The sequence below is a fragment of the Harpegnathos saltator genome, unplaced genomic scaffold (assembly GCF_003227715.2).
Source record: "Harpegnathos saltator strain DR-91 unplaced genomic scaffold, Hsal_v8.6 scaffold254, whole genome shotgun sequence".
NCBI lineage: Eukaryota > Metazoa > Arthropoda > Insecta > Hymenoptera > Formicidae > Harpegnathos > Harpegnathos saltator.
In genome coordinates this window covers 113,025-137,500 of record NW_020230044.1, presented here as the reverse complement: position 1 = coordinate 137,500, position 24,476 = coordinate 113,025, and the positions used below count along the sequence as shown (strand labels likewise).

At 42.0% G+C, this 24,476-nt stretch overlaps 4 protein-coding genes across 7 annotated transcripts in view; 2 read left to right on the top strand and 2 right to left on the bottom strand.

Moving 5' to 3' along the window:
- Positions 1-9,310, bottom strand: part of Drep2 (DNA fragmentation factor-related protein 2) — a 16,393-nt gene extending 7,083 nt beyond the window's left edge. The window contains exons 1-4 of one of the 3 annotated variants that reach the window (XM_011139314.3): positions 9,168-9,310; positions 7,987-8,135; positions 1,305-1,401; positions 98-271 (exon numbers count right to left, since the gene is read on the bottom strand). In XM_011139314.3, the coding sequence (XP_011137616.1) occupies positions 98-271; positions 1,305-1,401; positions 7,987-7,998 (283 nt within the window). In that variant the 5' untranslated portion in view covers positions 7,999-8,135; positions 9,168-9,310. Of the gene's footprint in view, positions 1-97; positions 272-1,304; positions 1,402-7,986; positions 8,204-9,167 lie in introns of those variants that run through there. The other 2 variants (XM_025299164.1, XM_019840921.2) reach the window with 2 other exon arrangements.
- Positions 9,311-10,579: 1,269 nt separating this feature from the next.
- Positions 10,580-15,405, top strand: dila (centrosomal protein dilatory). 2 transcript variants are annotated; one of them, XM_011139357.3, is made up of 10 exons: positions 10,580-11,080; positions 11,348-11,441; positions 11,560-11,635; positions 11,751-12,195; positions 12,356-12,573; positions 12,795-12,954; positions 13,983-14,239; positions 14,312-14,483; positions 14,608-14,771; positions 14,873-15,405. In XM_011139357.3, the coding sequence occupies exons 1-10, from the start codon at positions 10,874-10,876 to the stop codon at positions 15,009-15,011; spliced, it is 1,932 nt and encodes a 643-aa protein (XP_011137659.1). In that variant the 5' UTR covers positions 10,580-10,873; the 3' UTR covers positions 15,012-15,405. The 2 variants fall into 2 exon arrangements, with proteins under 2 accessions (XP_011137659.1, XP_019696478.1); XM_019840919.2 differs by having other exon boundaries at positions 11,029-11,080; positions 11,343-11,441; positions 14,873-15,011.
- A 641-nt stretch (positions 15,406-16,046) lies between these two features.
- 128up (GTP-binding protein 128up) lies at positions 16,047-18,569 on the bottom strand. Its single transcript, XM_011139316.3, has 8 exons — positions 18,294-18,569; positions 18,051-18,216; positions 17,683-17,813; positions 17,260-17,499; positions 16,993-17,161; positions 16,784-16,913; positions 16,556-16,678; positions 16,047-16,447 (listed from the first exon to the last, which is right to left on the bottom strand). The coding sequence occupies exons 1-8, from the start codon at positions 18,333-18,335 to the stop codon at positions 16,345-16,347; spliced, it is 1,104 nt and encodes a 367-aa protein (XP_011137618.1). The 5' UTR covers positions 18,336-18,569; the 3' UTR covers positions 16,047-16,344.
- Positions 18,570-20,673: 2,104 nt separating this feature from the next.
- Positions 20,674-23,667, top strand: LOC105182127 (protein phosphatase PTC7 homolog). The gene is made up of 5 exons (XM_011139317.3): positions 20,674-21,315; positions 22,448-22,627; positions 22,719-22,917; positions 22,997-23,253; positions 23,613-23,667. The coding sequence occupies exons 1-5, from the start codon at positions 21,066-21,068 to the stop codon at positions 23,660-23,662; spliced, it is 936 nt and encodes a 311-aa protein (XP_011137619.1). The 5' UTR covers positions 20,674-21,065; the 3' UTR covers positions 23,663-23,667.
- The last annotated feature ends 809 nt before the right edge of the window (positions 23,668-24,476 follow it).

Here is a 24,476-nt window from a genome sequence, read left to right as displayed (position 1 = left end):
CCTGTCGTTCCGTGTCACTTCAACCTTAGCCACCTCAACCAAGTTGCCGATTTCCCCGTAAAAGATCGATCGCTGTGATCGATTGTGCTTCACGTACCAGCGCGTATGATGTCGACGCCAGTGGGACACCAGCGTTCACCATGCCGCAGCAGTAGTAGGATCGTGTTGTTGCCTAATGTCTTGAAGTAATCGCCGTCTTCAACTTGCGTGCCGTCCGACTCCAAAACTAACGAGACATTCTCATTTTGTGGCACGCCCAGCTTTTCCTTACCTAAAAGCAACATCGTGAAGGTTCAAGCTTTACGAACTCGTGCGTTCGTTCCGACGTCGCGAAACAATGAGACGCGCTTTATTTTTTTCACGTCCCTGGCTGCGCGTGTGTACGCGCGTGAAACGCGGGCGCTTTTGTGCGTGTATAGGCATACGCGTACGTGTGCACGTACGGTGCGATGACGACGTGTGTGTGTGTGTGTGTGTGTGTGTGTGTGTGTGTGTGTGCGCGTATGCGCCACGTGTCGCCTGTACTGTGTAATCACGTGAATGGGCGCAGTTGCGAATAATGGTGTGGTGTGTTCTCGAACGAACGGCGCTTTGTCTCCGGGAGAAATGTTGTGAGAAATGTTAGGCGAGAGCGACACTTTCAAAGGAACTTTGCAGATAATGCAATACCGCGCGATACGGCGCGCGGAAATATTTCCGACCGGAAATATTTCCTCGCCAACCGGACAGGGAGAAAGAGTGCTCCGGAAGCACGCGTGACGCTCGCGGAAGTTATCCAACGCGCGTCGCGACGAGCATCGATTTTTTCCTCCCTCCCTCCCTTTCTCCCTCCCTCCCTCCCTCTCTCTCTCTCTCTCTCTCTCTCTCTCTCTCTCTCTCTCTCCTCTTCTTTCGTTCTCATTTGTTTGTTTAGTCTTCGTGAATAACTGATCTCTGTCACTGATCTGACTTGCTTTGTCGCATTTCTAACGCGAGATCTTCAAATTAGGTTTCTCTGCTGTTTGAAGAAAAAAAAGAATGTTCCACGTGAAAAGAAGTATATGTCGCGATCGATAAACCAACGACCGTCCCGGATGTCCCGGAAGAGAGGAAAGACACGTTACGACACGTAATATAACGATCGTTAATCTGTTAATCGAAAAACTCAGACTCATAATAATAAAATCGTCATTTTGAAAATCGTTCCTTGTGGCGATCGCAATGTTAGAGAAGCATGACTCCGGACGGAACAAAAAGTCATTTGATTCTTAATCGGCTAGTGTTTGAGTTTAACGGCTAATTCGTTAAATCTACGTGTTTCTTACCCCGGACAATCAACTCTTCGAAATTGCTAACGACCAATCCCTTTCTTACGTTACGCCAGCTGTCCCATATCTTAAAAGGTCTCTTGGTCCGTAACTCCTGTATGCAAAAATTACATGATACAATTGACATTCTCTTAAATAATAACTTTTAATATTGCGTTGTACTACAAACAACTAGTACAGACACACATTGATGATACACATACACACATACACGCGTGCGCGCGCGCATACAACAGATGATAAAACAATGACATTTCCTTCTATTGGCGAGAACGAGAATGTATGGAACGCTAGATGGATGATGCAGAATTTAGGATGCAGATAGTGATTAAGCATCAAAAAAGAAATTTTTATACGTAGCAAAAAGGGCATGGGTGCAATCTCGATCAGTTTTAGTACAGTGAAAAAATGGTATGCGCTGGTATGCGCTGCATACCACAGTGAACCACTAAAGATGAACGACTAAAGTTAAAAATGGTTGACATTTGCAATTGATTATTGACCTTAAATATTCTCCGGAAGCTCGTGCAAGCTTACGCTCGTTTAAAAAGCCCTTTGCAAAAATAAAGCTCCTGAATATTAAAGATAGGGTAATGTAGCAGATTTCACGTTATTTGTGATGTACGATTCACTGTATAATCTTCACGGGAATATCGCACGATATTGGATGAATTTACAAATTTATTTCCTTATTAGCTCGCTTTCCCTATTAGCTCGTGTATGCATACAAACGATCGATCACTAACTGGTTTTACCACGCGAAGCGTAGCCACGAACAAAGGGACTGACAAATAAGCAACAACTCACACATAACTTAAAAATAATTCGTTGCAAGAAAAGCATGGAAGCTTGGAGAGGTATAACTCAGGCAAACGCTCGTCGCCCAGATGTTAAGTGGAGTAAATAATTTCCCGGCAAGCCTCACACACACACACACACACACACACACACACATACACACAACGGTAATTTTGTAACGGCTCTGATGGAATAAAAAGTGTTGTATATGAGACTTTCGGATATTTCGTCCTGCGAAAATGGACATACCCACTCGGTAGTTTTCGACGTCGCTGACAAAGCAACATTTAAGAAAGAAAAATTGACGTAAGCTCACCGCTTTCCGAAGATCGGAGGGAAACGAGGTAAAGATACGCGTGTATACAAATTGCATGCAGGACATGTAGGACCAAAAGGGAACTGTCCTGAGTCCATCGCGCGGTACGATTGCATGATCAACATATATGATTAGAGCAGGAGAAAAAGAAATTAATATAAAATGAAAAAGAGAAACTCAGAATCTACATCTTGAATTGGTACGAATTGGTTGCAAAAATATCTTCACAATGCAATTGTCACATGCCAGAATTTGAGGACTAATTTTAGGCCTACTCTCGTTACAAATTTTACGTGCGTAAAGATCTAGCGATCTCTCTGCTTTCGAAATCCACAAAAACTTGTAAGTTCGGGTATTTACGAAGATTCCACGAACATAAGACTCTGACCTCACAATACACCTCTTTGCTTTCGAATTATATTTACACTTGGAGAAGCGTATTTTTATCGAATCAGACGAATGATGATTAGATTGAATGATATTTGTATTAAAAGTATACGCAAATGAAAGGCACTTGAGTATAACAGCTATACGCGCACGTGGTTTGCACATGCTCTTTTCACTGACTCTCTACTCGGCGGTAGCTACTCCGGCGGGTTTATCGGTGAATAATTATCTCATTAATTTGCCGGTCGAGGGGTGAGTTTACTTTGTACGATTTATTCACAGATATCTATGCCGAGTTACCGCAGCACTTTATCGTACTATTCCGCACTGTGTAGGTATAACTGCACTCTTCGATCGGCGGGATTGCATCCCGACGTCGCTGGCGATCTCGGAATAATGTGAGTCGAAGGGGTGCGTTATGTTTGGAATTGTCTCTAGTCTTCAACGGGGTGGCGCTAAGGACGTAGAGAGAGAGAGAGAGAGAGAGAGAGAGGGGGGGAGGGAGGGGGCAGAGAGAGGGAGAGAGGGAGAGAGAGAGAGGGAGGCAGTGAGAGAAAGAGAAGGGGTAGGGAGAGAGAGGAGAGGAGAGAAAGATAGAGCGTGCGCAGTTCATGCTCAAAAGCACTGACCTGATTCAACCGGTCTTAACTTGTAATTTAGCTTATTTATTCTATGCAGCGCGTCGATTTTGCCGGTCATTCATCGGTCTCGATAACGTATTATTATTATTATATTGTCTATTTGTCGTTATTCTCCATGTGCTAAGGATGATAGTGAGAGATGGTATGAGCGCTTGTTTCAACGCAAGATGTAATTTGATTCGTCTATTTTTACTTGCATTTCAATCCTGTTATTTCATATATTTCCATTTTATCATTCGGCAAACGTTGCAATTCAAATCTACGGGCGCCTAAAGGCAGGCGCGCATATTTTAAAGACAATTGAAAATTTCTCACTCATGTGACAAAATCACGTGACACATGGACAAGGACCGTGAAAATCATTCCGAAATCTACGCCAATCCAATTATCGCGCGAATCGAAGAACCTCCCACGGCAAACTGTATCGTTTCATAGCAGCGCAACAATCCGAAGCAACATCGGCGAAAGATTGGACGGGAAGTAGAACATTCAGAATCTGAGGATCAAACATCGCTCGACATCTGAGGATTTAGGACTCTTCCGAGATATCAGAGTTGAAGACCTCGAAGTTGCATATTTATTTGAATTTATCTGATTGATAGAAGAATCGGCCTTTCTCCCCTTCCTTCCCCTTCCTCCCACCCTAATCCTCTGCAACCCTCGATGCACTCGCGAACTCGCCCGTGGATGGAACTCAGTAAACAACATAGCAACGTGCTAACGAGCAAATAGGGAACCGCCTGCAGCTGCAGCGGTCTGTGCAACGCAAGGGGTGTACCCAGGTGCATCCCTTAATGAAGTATCGTCAAGAACCGTCGCTAACCACTTTAGCAAATTTTTGATCTACTCGAGGTCGTCCTTTGTTCTTTAAAGTCGCTGACTTTATTCTAAAGTCGCGGAATTTTCGCGGTACATCAAAAGACAAAAGCGCACAACATCTCGAAACAAATATACTCGCGACGATAATGCGTTCGATCGACTTATTCTTGTGGACATGCGTTTTTACATTGAGTATATTTTATATTAAGAAATTAAAAATAATCTCAATTGCTCGCTCCTTCACGAATGTTCTCCTGCACGAATGTAAGCACGTGTAGTACACATTTGGTCGATACACTATAATATGCTTTTTTCTTACTGGAATCTGCAAACTCAAGTGCATCCTTTAACAAGGAATTTTGCTAGGATTTACTATCTCACGGGTCCGAGGAACTTTTTTCTTAATTTACGTAAAAACATTTTGAACAAGTAAGAAGGAGAGAGAGAGAGAGAGAGAGAGAGAGAAAGAGAGAGATTTCTTAAGTGCTCTGAACGTTTCTCATTAATTTATTTATCCTGTCGACATTTTTCTATTTCACAAAACGCAAATGGGATAAAATTGGACTATAAGAAGAAAAAAATCCTTCTTAATATTCCGATGAATTTGACACACATAAAATTGTAAGAGCGAACAAAGAAGGCCTTCATGATGAAGCGAAAGGATGATACAAGAATTCTGCAAAATGTGACAAACGATGATAAAGATTTTGCATGGAGTCTGCGAGCGTGCGGAACAACGAGAAGAATTTTGCGAGCATGCAAAGTAGCGACGAGGTGCATACAATGAAGTAAAGAGCGTTCTACGAGCGAGAAAAGCATTCCAGCGAAAGAGTAACATTCTCGCATCTCCGCCGTGTATAATTTTTAACGTAAACACGCTGCGAGGGAACGAAATGTTCCAAAGGGCGCATTGAATTTCAACTTTTGTATTCTACGGGCTTCTCTTCGCGCGAGTTCCACCGTCAGCAGCTGCAAACGATACCAGGATTCTGGGATCCTTGCAAATCGGTGAAGCAGAATCTACGAGCGAGCCAAGCAGTAGATAGGATTATAAGGAGACGAGAGGCAATAAGAGCGAGTCTATGAGTAGGAAAAGCGTGAAAAAGGTTTCTACCGGTAGAAACAAAACGCACGTAAAGACGACCCTGCAAGACGAGCTCGTACAGGACAACGAAGGAGCATCTACGAGAGAACAAAGTGACGAAATGAACTTGGCGAGCGAGAGAAGCATCGAAGAGGGTTCTACGTGCAAATAAAACAACAGGCAGGATTTTACTAACACTCGAGGTATTACGAAAGATTCTGTCTTGTGCGAGAAAACACTCGCGACAGACGGGTAAAGGGATGAGTAGTATTCTGATGGTGAATATGAAAAGAAACGAAATGATAAGAATCATATCTGACGACCTGACGAATCAGCGATAAAAATGATGAACTCTTAAAAATACATACATATATGTACAAGCTCCAATCGACTTTATATATCATATATATAAACATCGTCATCAACCATTAATACTCAAGGTATTACTTATTATTGAAATGAAGATAATCATGAGGAATCAACAGAGAGACAATGTGTTATACCGAAGCAGGAGGATCCTGAGGGAAAACAGCTACGAATAAAATAACGCAGGAAAAGGGATACTTCGTAATCCTTTAGGGTCCCCAAGATCTTTCTCCTCTGAACGCGTTATTAACCACTGCCTTATCGATTAAGGAACTCGAAATCAAATCGGTTCAAATCGGTTAAAGAACGTCTTTCGGACGTTCGATCTTTTATTTAATTTTTATAGAAGAGTAATGTATTCAATCACATCCCCTTGCGAGCGTATATATCTCAATTTATTATTCCCCTTAGAAGTCATGGGTGGTGATAAACGACTTGGATCATAACTCAGAACATGTCCACAAACTAGGACAATAGCGTCGAGTCTCTCTACAACTATATTCCTTCCTATATTACAAATGAAGAAAAAGCCTGTCCGTCACAATGGACGGAACGTTGCTGGAACGTGGCAGGTCGCGCGAGTACAACAAAGAGTGAAAGACCTCAAAAAATTATCGAGTAATATAATTGCCGGGGAGTATCCTCGAAAACCAACATGTAGAGTCTAGTGGCAATCGGCAAGAGTTTCCGTAGAGGAACGTTTCCTCGGTGCACGCGCGAAATAACCCAACGGAGAGCACGCGAACGTGAGGAACCTCAGGAATTCCGACGAACGTAATTCCGTTCCGAGGAATATTCTTGGTTACCAAAAATCCGAAGGCAAAGCAGATCTCCGAAGGCAAAAAATATCAAGGCACACGTGGTATTCCCAAAGAGTGAAACGATGCCGAGAAGGATCTACGAACGAGAAACTAGAGCACTAACACCTTCACATGCGAGAGAAACGCGCACATTGAGGAGGAGAATGGGCAGAAGGGCTTGTCCCTTCGGTCGTTCGGCCTTGCCGAGAGGGTGATGCACTCTGGGGGTGCAAGCCGAGGACCGTCGGGTGTCACGAGGTCACGTGAAAATAGGTCACCGAGAGGCGTCCTCCGCGGAGAGGAGAACTTCCACGACGACAATCTCGTTCTTATTCGCGGCAAAGACGAGCGACAGATAGATAATCAGACGGACAGACGAACAAATAGGGGCAGCCAGGCAAGCAGGCAAGTAGATAGGCAGACAGGCAAGAGGCAGACAAGTAGGCAGGCAGGCAGACAAATAGGCAGGCAGACAGGCAGACAGGCAGGCAGGCAGGCAGGCAGGCAGGCAGGTAGGCAGGTAGGTAGGTAGGCAGGTAGACAAGCAGACAGGCAGGCAGGCAGGCAGGCAGGCAGGCAGGCAGGCAGGCAGGCAGGCAGGCAGGCAGGCAGATAGGTAGGTAGGCAGGTAGTCAAGCAGGCAGGCAAGCAGACAGGCAGACAGGCAGACAGACAGGTAGGTAGGCAGGCAGGCAGGCAGGCAGGCAGGTAGGCAGGCAGACAGGCAGGCAGGCAGGCAGGCAGGCAGGCAGGCAGGCAGGCAGGCAGGCAGGCAGGCAGGCAGGCAGATAGGTAGGTAGGCAGGTAGTCAAGCAGGCAGACGGGCAGGCAGGCAGGCAGGCAGGTAGGTAGGCAGGCAGGCAGGCAGGCAGGCAGGCAGGCAGGCAGGCAGGCAGGCAGGCAGGCAGGCAGGCAGGCAGGCAGGCAGGCAGGCAGGCAGGCAGGCAAGCAGGCAGGCAGGCAGGCAGGCAGACAGACAGGCAGACAAACAGGCAGGCAGGCAGGCAGGCAGGCAGGCAGACAAACAGGCAGGCAGGCAGGCAGGCAGGCAGGCAGGCAGGCAGATAGGCAGGCAAGCAGGCAGACAGGCAGGCAGGCAGACAGGCAGGCAGACAAACAGGCAGGCAGGTAGGCAGGCAGGCAGATAGGTAGGTAGGCAGGTACACAAGCAGACAGGCAAACGGGAAGCTAGCTAGGCACGGCACATGGACATATACGTAAGCAGACATACAAGCAGGCAGGCAGGTAGGCAGGCAGGCAGGCAGGCAGGTAAGCAGGCAGACAGGCAGAGAGGGAAGCAAATAAGCAAATAGGCAGACAAACAAGATAGAACATCAAGTAGTAAGTAAACAGACAAGGAAAAATATAAAAAAACGTTATTCGCGAAGATGCATCTCGCGCGGAGTAGATGCTGCATGCGTTCGGCGAAGAAAGAAAAGGATATATGTCCATAGAAGGATGTGCGTACCTCTCTTGCCATTACGTCATAGCCCTGCAGGTAAGGAACCGTCCCAGCAAGCGCGCGGCTTTATTCCAAAGAAGCCATCAAGATGAGAAAGAAGGGTGCACGTCGCATTATACCGCGTATATACTCTCTGGTCGCGCTGTCTGCCCAGCCTGCTCTCGCGCGTACACCCTCGTAAGATCTCTCTCTCTCTCTCTCTCTCTCTCTCTCTCTCTCTCTCTCTCTCTCTCTCTCTCTCTCTCTCTCTCTCTCTCTCTCTCTCTCTCTCTCTCTCTCTCTCTCTCTCTCTCTCTCTGCCTCTCTCTTCCTCTCTCTCTCTCTCCCCCCTCTCTCTCTCCCCCCTCTCTCTCTCCCTCTCTCTCTCCCTCCCTCCCTCTCTCTCTCTCTCTCTCTCTCTCTCTCTCTCTCTCTCCCCCTCACTCTCTTGTTTCGTCCCTGCCTTCTCTTTCTCGTGTTTCTTGAACGCGAGAGCGAAACGCGACACTTGGCCTAACTGGCTGGCAAGCTGGATTCACTACTAGTCGGATGACAGACCATCCGTACTAGCTAGCTAGCTGACTAGTTGACTGGTTGGCTGACTGGCTGGCTGTCTGGCTGGCTGGCTGGCTGTCTGGCTGGCTGGCTGGCTGGCTAGCTGGCTGGCTGGCTGGCTGGCTGATTGGCTGGCTGGCTGGCTGGTTAGCTGGCTGGCTGGATTTACTGACTGATAACAATTGCCTTTTCGTTCCTTTCTCACGCGTGCGACTCACCGAGACGCTATCGCCGTCTCCGTCGCAATCGCGGTGCCGCGCCTCGCTCCGTCTCGCTCGCTCGCACCCACGCACGCGAGAGCGAAGAGCGCACACCCACCGTTATGTTCCGCGATTAAAGCACGGCCACCCCGGCCGGCCACTCGTGTGCGTTCTGTTCTTCCAGGACAGAAAGAGAGAGAGAGAGAGAGAGAAGGAGGAGAGAGAGAGAGAGAGGGAGGGAGGGAGAGGGGGAGAGAGAGAGAGAGAGAGAGAGAGAGAGAGAGAGAGAGAGAGAGAGAGAGAGAGAGAGAGAGTGAGAGAGAGTGAGAAAGGGGGAAGGAAGAAGAGAGAAAGAGAAAGAAGAAATAAAGAGAATGAGAGAAAAAGAGAGAAAATGAAGAACAGAGGAGCGCAGGGGCTGCGACGTACGTACGTCCGTCGACGTGGACGTACCTGGCGGCAGCGACCCGACGACCACCGTGCGTACGATTAACCGGCGTCTAAGATTTCACTGGCGCATACAGGGCCCCCGAATTGTAACACTGGCTTCCTCCCAGCGGTTACTGCGGCGACTCCTAGTTTCAGATCGATTCTCCTACGGTATGTACCACCGTACGCCGCGAGGGGTCGGAAGGGCTGCTGCACGTACGCCCTCCCTCCTTCCTTCCTCACCACCCCCGTCGCACGGAAACCCCTAGGAAACCTTGTCCCGCGAGCGCCACCGACAGCCGACAATCGCGACTACGTGGGGAAAACCACCCTCGTGCCGTCCGCCGAGGGTGCAGCGAGAGTTGCTGCTCAGACTCCATGGAAAATCTTAAGGACCTCTCCACTCTCCAAGGGTAAAAGGGGATATGATGGTAAAATCAACGAGATTCTGATGAGAAAGATTTCCCTAGGATTTTTCCTGACCAAGAGTTGAGATGAGAAAGATCGAGTGTAGAGTGGATCTGTGATTTCAACGTGATTGAATATTATCGAATTTTATGCGAGGGATTTGAAAAGAGTACCGAATGATAACGTTAATAAGCTCGTTAGGACTGTAGAAGTTGTTCTTTATCGTTTATTGTTTATCGTTTATTCCATCTTTCATCATTTCTTTTTCCATCGTTAAGGAATATATGGAGAAGTTGCGCGTTTCTTCAACACGTAATTCAAATCGGATGTTTATTTCTATATTAATATCGTATAATTTACTCGTCTACATTTATCATGTCCTTATTTTATTAGAATTCTCTGAATTTTAATAGAATAGAGAAAATGTCTTATTATAAAATAGCTTTGCAATTAGCAATTGCCATTACTCATCTAATTCTCATCGTCTAATTATTAGTGATTTCTCGCCAATGTTTTGACTATATTTGTACACCTTTATCATAGGTAACTAATTTATCGTCAGAGAGAGGAAAAATCACAAGTAACAATGTTCATAATCACCAAAGGCATCGCTGATTAAACGCTCATCAAACCTTGCCTCCTGTTGCTGAATGATGCGAAACCAATTGTGATGGCTGCATGAACATTTCTTCTAAATCTAGTCTACAAGCTTCCTCCTCTCTCCTTCTGAATTGCCAAATCCTATCAACATTTCCAACATCAATCAAAGGACGATAAGAAACAGAAATTATGAGAGACAGGAAGTCTGCTGATGATTTATTTAATCCATTAATCCTATTGGTTAACCGCATTAATTATTTAATATCTGCTTATCGCATATAAATATAAATATATAAATATATGTGAGTGTGTCTGCAGTCACATAAAATACATCGTTTTAACGTACATTGATTATCGAAATTAAAAATAAAAATTGAACAGGAACAGGAACAGGTAAATCTCCATTGACACATGATCGAATATCAAAAGTTATTCCTGTGAATGTGCATTTTCCCTAGGGCGTTAAGCCGGTTAAGGCAGGAACACTGCTCTTGTTTGCGGCACATCGTCATGGCAATATCGTCGGCCAATGCGTAAATAAAAGCGTGTGCACGGCGGCGTGTAAGTCTGTAAGTCTGTGCCGGTGCCGGTGAGTTGAGCTAACGATTCTTTGGCAGCGTGATTAGGTGGGTGCCTGGCGGATGTGCGTCGAAACGCACGAGAAACTTTTATATTAGCAAATATATTAAACAGAACAAATTAAGAGAAAAAGAAAGCAAGCTATGGAGATTGAGAGTTTATGTGAGGAAAAGCGCGATTTCAACCAGAACCTGATCGAATCACCTGGCTCGTTTGAGCAACTGTGCGACATGCTAAACCAATTAGAGAAGAATAGCAGCAGTATCGAAATGACGGTACGCAAACGAATTGAAACGTGCACAAAGTACGATGCTGATTTGAGGGTAGCATCACGCAACTCTCCGGAGCAAGTAAGCGATCGGAATCTCTTACTCGCCGATATCTGTCAATTCGTCAAGAATCCAAATGCCAAATTTCATATTTTCTAACCCAAATTATTGAAAGATTATTTAATATTCAATTATACTCGTATATATTATTACGGCAATAATTATTATTATTACGGTAAGCTAAGGCACACGATTCTCTCTTATTAATTACAATCAATTGGGTCTACAAGTATATTAATTACAGTGATTAGATAATTATTACATAAACTATCACGATTATAAGTGCAGATTGAGCCGGAGAGAGATGTGAACGGTGAAAAATGCACGTCACTCGTAACGACCTACGACGACATAATGTCCTTCCTAGGAACTCTCGAAAACGGTATTGACACTCGACGAATCAACTGTCGCTAATTATATTAATTTAAGTTACTTGATTCTCTTTTAAATCCTCCGCAACTTTGGCTCCTGCAACGCCACGATTTTTTGCTGCTTCGCAGAAGGCGTACAAGTGAATGATAACATTATTGCCGACGGCGCAGCAACTATAATTTCATCTTGTCGAGGTCCCAGCAGGTGAGACCATGATCGAACGATGAATTCACTCTCGACGGAGTATCGCAGAATTCACGGGGTATTCCGAGATGGGAGGAAATTTGTTATACCAAAAGATATACCGCTTCTTCGGCAGATACGAGACAGGGAACGGTCTGACAGCTTCCAGCTGCCGGCGGGACGATCTGGAGACCGCGAGACTGCAGATAGAAGAGAAGAATGCGACGATCGAGTGTCTGAAGGATCAATTGAAGTCCGAGCGTGAGACTGCGTGCGACAAAATCAACACGCAGAGGCAATGTTACGACACGAAGACGAAGGAGCTGAAGAGCAATTACAGGACGATGGTGGAGCGCCATCAGAGGTTCATCGAGCAGCTGATCGCCGAGAAGACGGATCTCACGCAGAAATGCGACTCTTTAGTGCGACAGATGAAAGAGATGGAGCAGAAGATTCAACGGAATGTGAAAGTAATCAACGAGAGACATGCCGTGGAGTTGCAACGCATGAGGGAGAACGCCGCGGCGGCGGAGAAGATACGGCGCGAACGATGGCTGGAGATGAAGACCTCGAAAATCAAGGTGAAAATCATCGCTCTATTTATATATAATTCGCGATAAAATGTGCGGGGATTTTTCCCCTTTCGGGTCGGTCGCGACCCTCAATCGCACGGCGTAATTGAGTACGGCGCGATAAATAATTAGAAATCAGACAGCTTAATCGATTTCGATTTAATCGCAGGAAATGACGGTGAAAGGGCTGGAGCCAGAATTGCACAGCATGATGGAGCAACATCAACGAGAGATACAAGAGTTGAGACGCGCTCACATAAAGGAGTTACAGGATATGGAATTGCGGACGTTGCGTAGATCCAATCAGCAATTGGAGCAATTGCGAATCGAGTTGACAGACAACCACGAGAAGCTCTTGACCAAGGAGAAGGACATGCTGACGGCACGGTGCGTCGCAAAAAGGATTGCGCGCGCGCGCGCATGTATTATTATTATTGTTGTTGTTATTGTTGTTGTTGTTGTTGTTGTTGTTGTTGTTGTTGTTGTTGTTGTTGTTGTTGTTATCATCATCATCATTATCGTCATCGTCATCACATTATATGTAATTCTTAGCGTTATTTTCCATGAGTACAAGTGAATATATCCTAATCAAAATTTTGTTCGATCAGATATGAGGAGAAATTGGAGAAACAAGAAGCGCACTTTCGGATGTTGCAGAGTACATTTGCGGAGCGCTTCGAGAAGGACAGATTGAATCTCCTGGCGGAACAAAAGAAGCGTGACCAGGAAACAAGCATGATGATGCAGCAGACGCAGTTGCGCTTTCAGGTACATTTGAGCAAAGAAGGAAAGTAACATAAAGAATATACGATACGAGGGTAGTCCCAGAAGTACCTGACCTAACAAAGAAAACATAAAAAATTTGGGAAAAAATATCTTTATTTCTCTATATAGTCTCCTTTTAGCTCAATACACTTTTCCCAGCGATGCTCAATAGCTTCGATACCCTGTTTATAGTAGGAATCGTCGAGCTCCTCGACGAATAGCCATCAAGCCACCTTGGTCCATTGTTTTGACTGTTCCTTCGTTCCTCGGTGTAAAATGATGGGCCCATGTTTCATCCATGGTTATGAATCGACGCAAAAACTCGGCTTTAATGCTGCGAAACTTCGCCAAACACTCGATTGAAACATCCTCACGACGCTGTTTTTGTTCCAATCGCGGCACCCATCTTGCGCATAGCTTTCTCATGTCCAAATTTTCAGTCAATATGCGATGTACAGTACTTTTTGAAATGCCTACCATGTCTGCTAACTCGCGCACTTTCGCAGTCGACGGTCATCCGATACCATTTGGATGGATTTTCTTCACCATTTCTGGTGTGGTCACCTCATTTGGTCGACCAGTGCGACGTTCGTCTTGGCAGCTCGTACGGCCTCGTTTAAACTCTGCCACCCAATATTTTACTGTTGTAAATGAAGGAGCAGACTCCCCCAGAGTAGAGAATCTAGCTCCGCTTTGATATTGGTTGGACTGAGGCCTTTCAAATGAAAGTATTGTATCATATAACGATGACCAATTTTTTCCATGTTTACGAATTCACTGAGAACGTTCACTATTGACGGCTGCCAAACAAATACTAAACAACGTAGCGTCGTCAAACTTCAAACTTAAGCTTTATAAGGTTAATACTTTCTACGATAGTCATTCTTTTCAAACAACAACCGCTATCTATACGTCAGGTCAGGTACTTCTGGGACTATCCTTGTGTGTGTATGTATATATATATATATATATATATATATATATATATATATATACATATCTTGCAACAAACGCAAAGGTTTCATTCGCAGGAAAAAACAGAAACGCTGAGAGAGCAACATGAGATTGCGAAGAAAAATTTCGAAGAATCTTTGAGAGAAGAATGGCTCGCCTGGGCGGATGATTATAAGAGGCAACAAAGCGCAAGTTTTACAAGAGCGGAAACTATGATTCGTAATGATTGTCAGAGGGAGAGGGACAAGCAGATAGAAATCGCTATATCCAGACTGGAGAAGGAATCTCGCGACATGCGAGCTAAGTTGCAGCAAAATTTTGATGATAAACTTCAGTAAGCCGAACGACGTGTATATATTTCTTCGACTTCTGTATAAACGTAACTGCGCGTAATTCATGCTTTCAGACTAACGAAGGAAGAATACGACGCGAGGCTGCAGGCTGCGATTAAAAGTGAGAGCATTTATAAGAACAAATTGTCGCTACTGGAGAAGAGATCTACATCCGCAGAAGTGCAACTTGAGAAAATAGAAAATAAATTTAAAGAATGCATGTCAAATCTACATAATATGAATCAGGTAAAGTTTGCAAACATGATATAATCGATATAAGCGATATAATCCCCGTGGTTTCACTTAAAAGAAAAGAAAAATTAAAAGAGAGAAAAGAGAAACCGCAATTTGATGACTGTTCGATTTATAGACAATAGCAAAATTAACTGTAGAGAGGGACAACGCGAAGGAAATAGCACGAAAGGAAATAGAAATAGATAAAAGGGAGCTGGAAAACAAGATTGCCTCGCTCCATCAGGAAATAGCTCGGAATAATGCTAACAGAGATCAACTTATGATGCAATTACATAGCAGGTTAACGATTCAAAGAGATCTCGTTACCAAATAGAACTGAGATACACCGCCACCGTATGAAATGCGTAATCTTTAAATATATTGTATTCTTATTATTTCAGAGTAAAACTTGTATTCACTCAAAAGATTCTGATTATAAAGGACCTCAATAAAAAACTCAACGATGCCGTTTCAAAATGCGAATATTTAGAAAAATTATTAGATCAGCAAAGAAAGGAATATATTTTAAAGAGTTTGTAATAACTTGACGTTTAAGACCATATGTATCCGTGCTTATATATACGTGTTATATGTACGGTGTGTAAAGAATAAATTAAATCTTTGCGCATAAAATGTAAAGAAAGTGAAAATACATATTCGAAAATAAAATATTCGTTTCTGCAGCGAGTCTTCGATTCTCTCATCAAGGATAGTAGTGGCGGAAACCTCGAAGCTAATAACGACTACCTAGTGTCGACTTGTGCCTGGAAAATGGCGGGGTACCAATACGGAACCCCGCGCGCTCACGGAGCGCGAAAAGGCGCTAAATAAAATTTGGATTGAAATACTCTTGCACTCTCCGAATTTATAGTAGTAGCAAGCCATATGATTCTTTCCTTTCGTCATGCGATTAGAACACCCTGGAACACTGCAGCTTGACATATCTACAAACATACATGTAATTATTCAATGTTATTTTATTTTTCATATTTATACATATTACAATTCTTTTTTCCAACATAAATATCTGTTATTGTTCTCATTACTTTGAAGAGCAAGGTTAGAAAACATTTTCACAGCATTATAAATAGTTTTCGCAGACATATATATCGGACATATTACTTTTCTAATTCTTCAATTGAACTGTAAGAATGTTAAATATTGTGTTTACAATGAAAAGATCATATTTATTTATTATGCGACGCGTACACGACGTTGAGTTTACGCGCGACGGGTTAACAAACGCACACACTCATCGTGTATGAGCATCGTGTATTCATCGCCGCCATTTTTCCGGCGCCATATCCGTAGGATTATCACTAGACTTTCCATAAAGCGGCGGAAGTCGACCCGGCATTGTAGACATTGAGAAGATTTTAATTCTACAGCCTACGTCTAAAGACTACCCTTTCCATTCATTACTCTTGCTGTCATTGTATTGACAATAGTTGACAGCAAGAAGACTTTACTGTTATGCTTACGGAAAGTATATATGTGTGTGTGTGTGTGTGTGTGTGTGTGTGTGTGTGTGTGTGTGTGTGTGTGTGTGTGTGTGTGTGTGTGTGTGTGTGTGTGTGTGTGTGTGTGTGCGCGTGCATGCGTGATGACCTTTAAGATGTTCAGTTTCTAGTGTAGGTTCTCTAATCAAAAATAGGAAAAAGGAATTTTGGTTAGATTCATTCAGCGAAATCACGATTAGACTCGTTGCTTTTTACGAGAACTTACGAGAACTTTACGAGAATTACAAAAGGGATGTATACGTGTGTATGTTACTTATCAATTTAATTATAAATTTCACATTATTCTCATTAATAAATCTTATTCTTTTCCTGCGCTGCCGAGAAATAGTCATACAATGACGCACACGATAAGATCACACTTTTTTTACGATCTGCACAACATCTTCGTCACAAAGAAGATGATCTTTCCCCACCTTCTGTGGTTGGTGCTTCACCGATGAACCCCACACCAATGCACTATAACACAATAATTTGTCATTTAATTAATAACAAAAAGAAAAAAAAAGAAGGCTGTACAAATTACAATCCTTCTCTCAAAACTTCGATGAAGTCACGTAAACTTACTACTTGAATTCTTTCGCGATCGACCTGTGAAGCTTATTACAAAAATCTTCGACCGTTCGCTTTTCCGTGTTTAACACCACAGGCGCGTTATAATCTGGGAGTTGTCCTTTCGGCTTGGTGTAACTGTCAATAAATAGATTGATATTGTTGGATATGCAATAGAACTAAATTTACAACTAAACCGTCTTGTGAAACTTAAGACTATAATTTTAGATTGTATGAAATTACATTCTAACGAGTTGCAAATAATCCCACATTTTTTCCAGTAGATCATCGAAATTCCACTTGTGATGTGCAGAGATCGGTACACAGTGTGGAATCTTATAAATAATGTCCAGTTCCTCTATACTTATTTGATCTGCAAGAAAATCAACAGTCCATGCAGAAATCCTCCTTCTGTTATTATAATCCAACTTGATCAGTTACAATAATATTACCTATTTTATTCAATAGGTAAATACAAGGGATGTAAACGCGATTTCCTTCTATAACGTCGATCAGATCGTCGGAGGTAGCGTCGTACCTCAGTGTGATGTCTGCATTACTGATTTTGTACTCCGACAGGATCATCTTCACCGTATCGAAATCGAGCTCGGATTGTGCGCACTGAAAGGATATAACAATTTACCTTGATTTCAAGATATTACGTCACACAGATCACATTACCATCGACGAATTATATATTCGACAGTGTATTCTCTCACCAAGGTCTGCAGATTGATACCACCCTTGTCTTTCTTCTTAAAAGTTATATTCGGTGGCTGCTTGTTCAGTCGCAGTCCAAAACCTTCCAGTTCGTGTTCGATTAATCGTTTGTGACCGAGCGGCTTGAGCACATCCAGAACAATAAAAATTAGGCTGCAGGTTCGCGCCACAGCTATGACCTGTCGTCCGCGTCCCTTACCATCCTTTGCACCCTCTATAATACCTGGAAGATCTAACAGCTGCAAGGTACACTCCATTACAATTTTATTTAATTTTATTTTCGTGTATGTTTGGCTCCATATACGAAAAAATATCAAAGTAAGCCACACTGAGAATACCTTAAAGAATATCAATGACAATTGTATAAACCGTAACATGCACAAGACAAACTAAAATCAAGAAGAGTAGACATGTTCACTCACCTGTATCTTTGCACCTTTGTATTTTATACATCCAGGAACTGTTGTAAGCGTTGTGAATTCATATTCAGCCACCTCAGAATATACACCAGCCAAAGTACTTAGCAAGGTAGATTTTCCAACAGATGGAAAGCCTACAAATTCAGTCTATGTAAAATCTTATTGATTATTACTTGAGAATAAGTAACAATTATGCACACAATTATATAATATTCAAGACATGTCGTATCATGTCCTAATGGAGCTTTGTAATCTAATTGAAAGAGTATCGACAAAATCTGTCCATCCATCTGTCAGAATAATGCAAACAGAGTAAAGCGTACGGAAAGTATGGTTCATAAAATATCAATCGTTTAATTCAAGAAACAAACCGACGAAGCCAATGCGTGCGTCACCGGTCTTGGCAACTTCAAAACCCTGTTCGCCGCCCCCACCACCTCCCTTCGGAGTGATCAACTCGCGTCTGAGTTTGGCTAATTTCGCCTTCAGCAGACCCAAATGCCCAGAAGTCGCCTTGTTCTTTTGAGTCCGAGCCATCTGCAAGAGCGGTTCATCGTTAAATGACAATGTCTCGAATCACGAGCAGGTGACACGAACAGTAGAAAAGAGGTTACCTCAGCCTCGATAGAGGTGATTTTCTCCAGAATCGTGCTCATTTTTTAATCCGCAAAGAATCGTTGAAAATAATTTAAAACTTAGAAAGCGGTCGTCCGAGAGAAAAGAGAGAGAGAGAAAGAGAGAGAGAAATAGAGAGAAAGAGAGAGAAAGATGGAGCGAGGTCTTGTTACATCATTATAATGGCAGAAATGTCAAAGAACAACGCGATCGCGTACAAAATATGTTACACGTGCGCGTGCATATGTTAAATTTCGCCATAGTGCACCATAGATTGTGCCTGTCTCGTCTGATGTAACTAGATGGGAAACCTCCCTCTCGTGTCCCAATCTCGGCTAAAGGATTGGGATTTCATTGGCCAGTTGCAAACGGAAATTGTTGTGCAACCGATAAAATACAAGAGGTTTGTTCTTCTTCGACTTTTTGCACTTATTGCACTAGTGCATTGAGTGTATACTAAAGCCCCGTGTGTCAGACTGTGGATGGATTCGGATTGAGATTGGATTGAAATTTGCCCAATTGGTAAAAAGAAAATAATCTAGTAAACTTACTCCAGGGTACCTATTATGGAACTCGTCGGAATCGATTCCGATCGGAATAATTCCGTTTCCCTAGAAAAAACAATAGAAATCTAGGAAATAACGGGATAAATTCGATCGGAATCGATTCCGACGAGTTCCATAATAGGTACCCTGATTGATTAAATTTTAATCCAATACACAATCCCAATCCGTAGTCTGATACAGGCTTAAGGCTGGTCTATATATATTATATATAAATAATATAAGATTTATATATATAATATAATATCTATATATATAATATAAGATCCGACTATGAATACCGGCCTAAGATCCATATTTTGAACCTTCTTTTATCACTAAAAGTGTCTTTAAAAACTGGTTTACAGCCAATTAAGTGGCTTAAACCGGCGGCATCGCCGGTTCCATCCATCTTCGGAAATGCACCAATCAGAACGCAGTATTTTCATCCAGCACGAAAACAAGCACCGTGTGCCGCCGGCTTTATAAGCCGCTTTTCTGCTGGATCTAGTGTAAGATCTAGTGTAATCTAGTGGATCTGGTAACGCATTAGAAATGCGCCAATTAAAACTTAACATTTCTAGCGTGTAATTGGACTTCACTAAAAGACCGGTATTCATAGTCGAATCTTATATTTAAGATGACCGTCTTAAAGTTTATCTTCAGATGCTGTACAAATCATTTCATTGGCTATGGGGTATCTGAAAGTGAATTTAAGACGGCCTTAAATATAAAGCCAGCGGCACCCGATGCTTGTTTTCGTGCTGGATTGCTTGCTGGATGAAACTATTGCGTTGTGATTGGTACATTTCCGAAGATGGATGGAAATGCACCAATCAGAACGCAGTATTTTCATCCAGCAAGCAATCCAGCACGAAAACAAGCACCGTGTGCTGTAGGCTTATCTCATCTGTGGCTACCAAAGGTAACACGAACACTTGTATCTTTGCCTAGTCTTTATGCCTTGTAGAATTTATTTTTCAACTCTGAAGCATAGAAAAAGAAAGTGGGAGAGATAGTCTTTGGGAGTTTACGATTAATATATATATAAATTTGAACTGCCTGAACTTGTTAATTCCGGTTTTATTTTTCAATTAATTTTACTCGGAAGACAATTTCCTCCGAGGTACAAATAATTTTCCGGTATATGTGATATAGGCTGCGTTCCGATATTCACTGCCAGTACTGAAAATCTATAATATATGTGACATAAAAGTATATATTTTCCCGTATTAGCAGTGAATATCGGGACGCAGCCAAATAGTGATATATATTATCGTTTATATATAGTTCGATTATTATCTATATTTATATATAGTTCGATTATTATCTATTATTGGAGTATTCTGTTAGATCTTTAACGGATCCAGAAGAACAAACCAATTAGGAACAAGAATCGCTAAGTGCTTAGACTGCGTTCCGATATTCACTGCCAGCGCTGAAATTCTATGGTATACATGACACAAACCAATGGTCTGTTCTTTTCAGCTGCACTACTGAACTGGTGCAATAAGTTAAAGTGAGAAAAAATATAGTTGTCTCATTCTAACTTATTGCACTAGTTCCGCAGTGCAGCTGAAAAGAACAGACCATATGTATTCTCAGTACTGACAGTGAATTTCGGAACGCAGCCTATGTAAACAGCTTTTCTGCTAAATGCGGTCATTCTATTGGTTATATATTTCAGAGCTATTTTCCAAGATAATATACAGCCAATAAAATAGCTTTGTGCAATACAGTGTTCCTCAGTGCTGAAAAACGGCTAGCGGCTCCCAGAAATCGATTGCAATTTGATAATTGTCGACGACAGCGCGCCACGTGACGGCACATTGAGTCAGTTGCAAATTCTCCTGCATGCATTTCGTGAAACAGTGTGATTGAGAGTGTGACGAAGGAACGGAGTTCTGCGAGAATGATCGCAGATTTCGCAAATTTCGCGTTTTACGGTCTTTTGAGTCTAATTGCCTTTATTGAGTGAGAGCTAAGCAAGACGAAAGTCACAAATAGAGATTAGCCAGAACGATCGTGAACTCGCATTTGAGTGCTGCGTGGTATTCGCGAGTGCTCGGGGTGCGAAATAACCTATTGGGTATAGTGAAACGAGACGGGAGTGCGGACAGAAGGATGCGCGTCGTAAACCCGTCATCGTTCTCGTCGGTGTTGGTGCTGGTGGTGCGGAAGTTGTGAGCGTGTCACTCCAGAGTCTAGCATTCGGCGTCGAGATTCGTGATGCAGTCGATTTATTGGACCGGTCGGCTACTGTCGCGAGCACTTTGGAACAGTATCGCGAGCTACTCCGCCTGCGGCGCCGAGCAGCAAACGAACGCGGGATTTGTCACAAGTAATAAGCGTCGCGAGGCCTCGTTCATCTCCGCTGTATGCGGTTTCCCAAAAGACTTTAAGCGGAGTCGAGTACGCAAAGGTCAATTCGGCGATGACGCCTGGTTCAGCGCCAAATTCAAGGCTGGCGAAGTTATAGGTAAGGATGAGTGAGAAAGAAAGAGTGAGTGAGTGAGAGAGAGAGAGAGAGAGAGAGAGAGAGAGAGAGAGAGAGAGAGAGAGAGAGAGAGAGAGAGTAATGAGTAGGAGAAGGAGGAGGAGGACGAGAAGGAAAAGGAGGAGGAGGTGGAGGAGGAGGAGGAGGAGGAGGAGAGAAAGCGACGCGATGCGACGTACATCGACGACTATTGCTTTGGTCATACATGGTCCAGGCTTCTATTTCTTTTCTTTTTTTTTTCATATTTTATATATATGTATAATGTGTCTCTTCTCAAATGCAGAAAGTATAAATTAGTGAAGTTGGTGCGATATATATATAAAATACAACTGTGGAAAAAATAGGTTTAAATTTTGTTTAAGAATTTTACATTTATGACATTAACTTGTCATTAGTGTTAATTCAGACCAAGAGCATGAATATATATACCTTTTTACTTTTCTTCTTTACTTTTTGTAAGTTTGCGTTACTTCTTTATCCTCTTGTTCTGCTAGTTGAAGCTTCTGAATGAAAACATTTTGCTTTAAAATGGAAAGTACAACTGAAAATCTCAAAACTCATAAAATTGGAAAGACAGGATTCAAATCTCCTTGTATTTTCTGTATTCTTTAATATTCAATTTTTTTTTCTTTGCTTTTAAATATGAATATAGGTTTTATTTTTAATAGAAAAAACACAAATATACAACTATGAAAGAAACATACTAATCATCTAAATTTGCATGTATATTTTTAGTTAAGTAATATATAACTTATACTTGTAATTTTGCTAGATGTCTGTATATTGTTTGAATATGAAATTTTTAATATATGTTCTTTTTCTATGTAATCTGTGGTGAGTTATAGAGAAAGTTTTATATTTTATTCATGCAATTTTCACTTCTAGATTGCAAGAAATAGCAGTTTAATGAATCTTATACATAGTTAAGTTAGATAATTAACATTGTTGCTAGTGTGTGAAGCAATATGGACACTGAACCTGAAGCTATGACGCAATGAATTACTTTACTTTGTGCAGTTATTTACACATGACTGTCTTCTAAGATTATGTTCTAATTAATATTAATTGCGTACAATTGCAATACTAATTATATTAAATTTGTGTTATTTTTCAGGTGTAGCTGATGGTGTAGGAGGATGGCGACATTATGGAATCGATCCGGGAGAGTTTTCTAGTTGTTTGATGAAGACTTGTGAGAGACTAGTTTCTATGGACAAATTCGCACCTACAGAACCATCTGGTTTATTAGCACGTAGTTACTACGAATTATTAGAAAGTAAACAACCAATATTAGGTATGTAAATTATATTCCAACGGCATAAATACATTAATGTTTAGAGTCGACTCGTTATTCATCCATTTTTCTGTCATACCACTTGTTTCAGGTAGTAGCACCGCATGCGTCATAGTTCTCAATAAAGAGACAAGCAGCATTTACACAGCTAATATAGGAGATAGTGGCTTTGTTGTCGTACGAAGAGGGGAAGTAGTGCATCGCTCGTCCGAGCAACAACATTACTTCAATACTCCCTTCCAATTATCGCTGCCACCTCCGGGACATTCTCGTCTGGTGCTTAGCGACAGGTGGGTGATATTTGTATATATCATCAACATAATATTGTATTCGCGTTCAGTGAAGAATAATTCGCCTTTCCTTATACAGTCCAGAATCAGCCGACACTTCAAGTTTCGGCGTCGAAGATGGCGATGTAATTCTCTTGGCGACCGACGGGGTATTCGACAATGTGCCTGATCAGTTGCTAGTCACTGAAATGCGAAAAATCGAAGGTGAAAGGGACCCGACCAAAATACAAAACGTCGCTAACTCGATAGCCTGGATGGCGCGCAGGTTGGCCTTCGATGGCGACTTTATGTCTCCGTTTGCTCAAAGTGCACAGAAGAACGGAATCGACGCGATAGGTATGTAAAAAATGAAATGATATTGTTTATAATCACTTATAACACATGATATCGTATCGGTGTAAATAGGACAAAATTACATCGTAAAAATCTCACAGAAGCACTCTTAAAAGTTCTCTTCAATTCTCGAAACGTTAGATATTATATCCATCACTTTTTCTCGTTTTTAAAATAATTAAACACTAATTACGCTACAAAACTGTTTTCCGTTGAGTGTACATTTTCAATATGACTGAGTCGGCAGTGCAAGGAAATTACAAGTTAAATATAATGTTTAGAAATACTTAATAATAAATTAAGCGAAAAGTATTTTGCGACGAAAGATGCAGAATGTGGAGAGCAAGTTTCGAATCTTCCAGGTGGTAAGCCGGACGACATCACGGTGCTTTTAGCAACAGTGGCAATATGATAAAACAATAAAGAATGAGTGTATGATAGTGCCCCGATAATCATTGTATTATAGTCCATGTCATTGCGTACGTGTATTCAGTTATACATCGTTATTATCCTATTGCGCTTTAAATCATTTATTATTTAAATTGAAATAAATGGTTTTGTAAAATCACTTCTCTTATCCTGTTCATTATTTCATACTCATTTTCTTTTCTCGTTAATTACTAAAGTCTTACTAAACTCTTTGGCGATTGCGAACGCGTCTGTCAATTCATCTTTCCAGCATCTTTATATATTGAATGTCGCGCACGTATAGTTTCCTTAATTTTATTTTTTTTCCACTCTCCCCTCTCTCATCCACACCGTCTATAATAAAAAAAAAAAATAAAATACGGAAGGATATTGCGTAAAAATCTAATCTAAAGAAGAGAAAATCGATGTTGATCTTTATATCTCATCATTCTCAGTACTGAAGGAGTTAATACAAATGCGCGATAACAAGAAATAATCGTGGATATAATCGTAAATTAGACCGTTTGTCCAGATGATAATCTACATAACGTAACCAAAAGAGGTCAGGAATTCCAGGATTTCAGGAAGAAAATGTAGCTAAAAAGCTATTGAAAAATCCGAGATTCAGTACACTCACGTCAGGATTACGAATACAAGATGTAATTAGATAGACTTAATTCGTCGATTCATAAAGATTCAAGTATCCCAATCGTCCCGTGGATCAGAGAACTCCAAAAATACAAAAAATAAGTCGTTAAACCTCCCAAGATCTTGAAAGCAAAATATATAAGAGAAGAAATAAACATACACGTAAATGA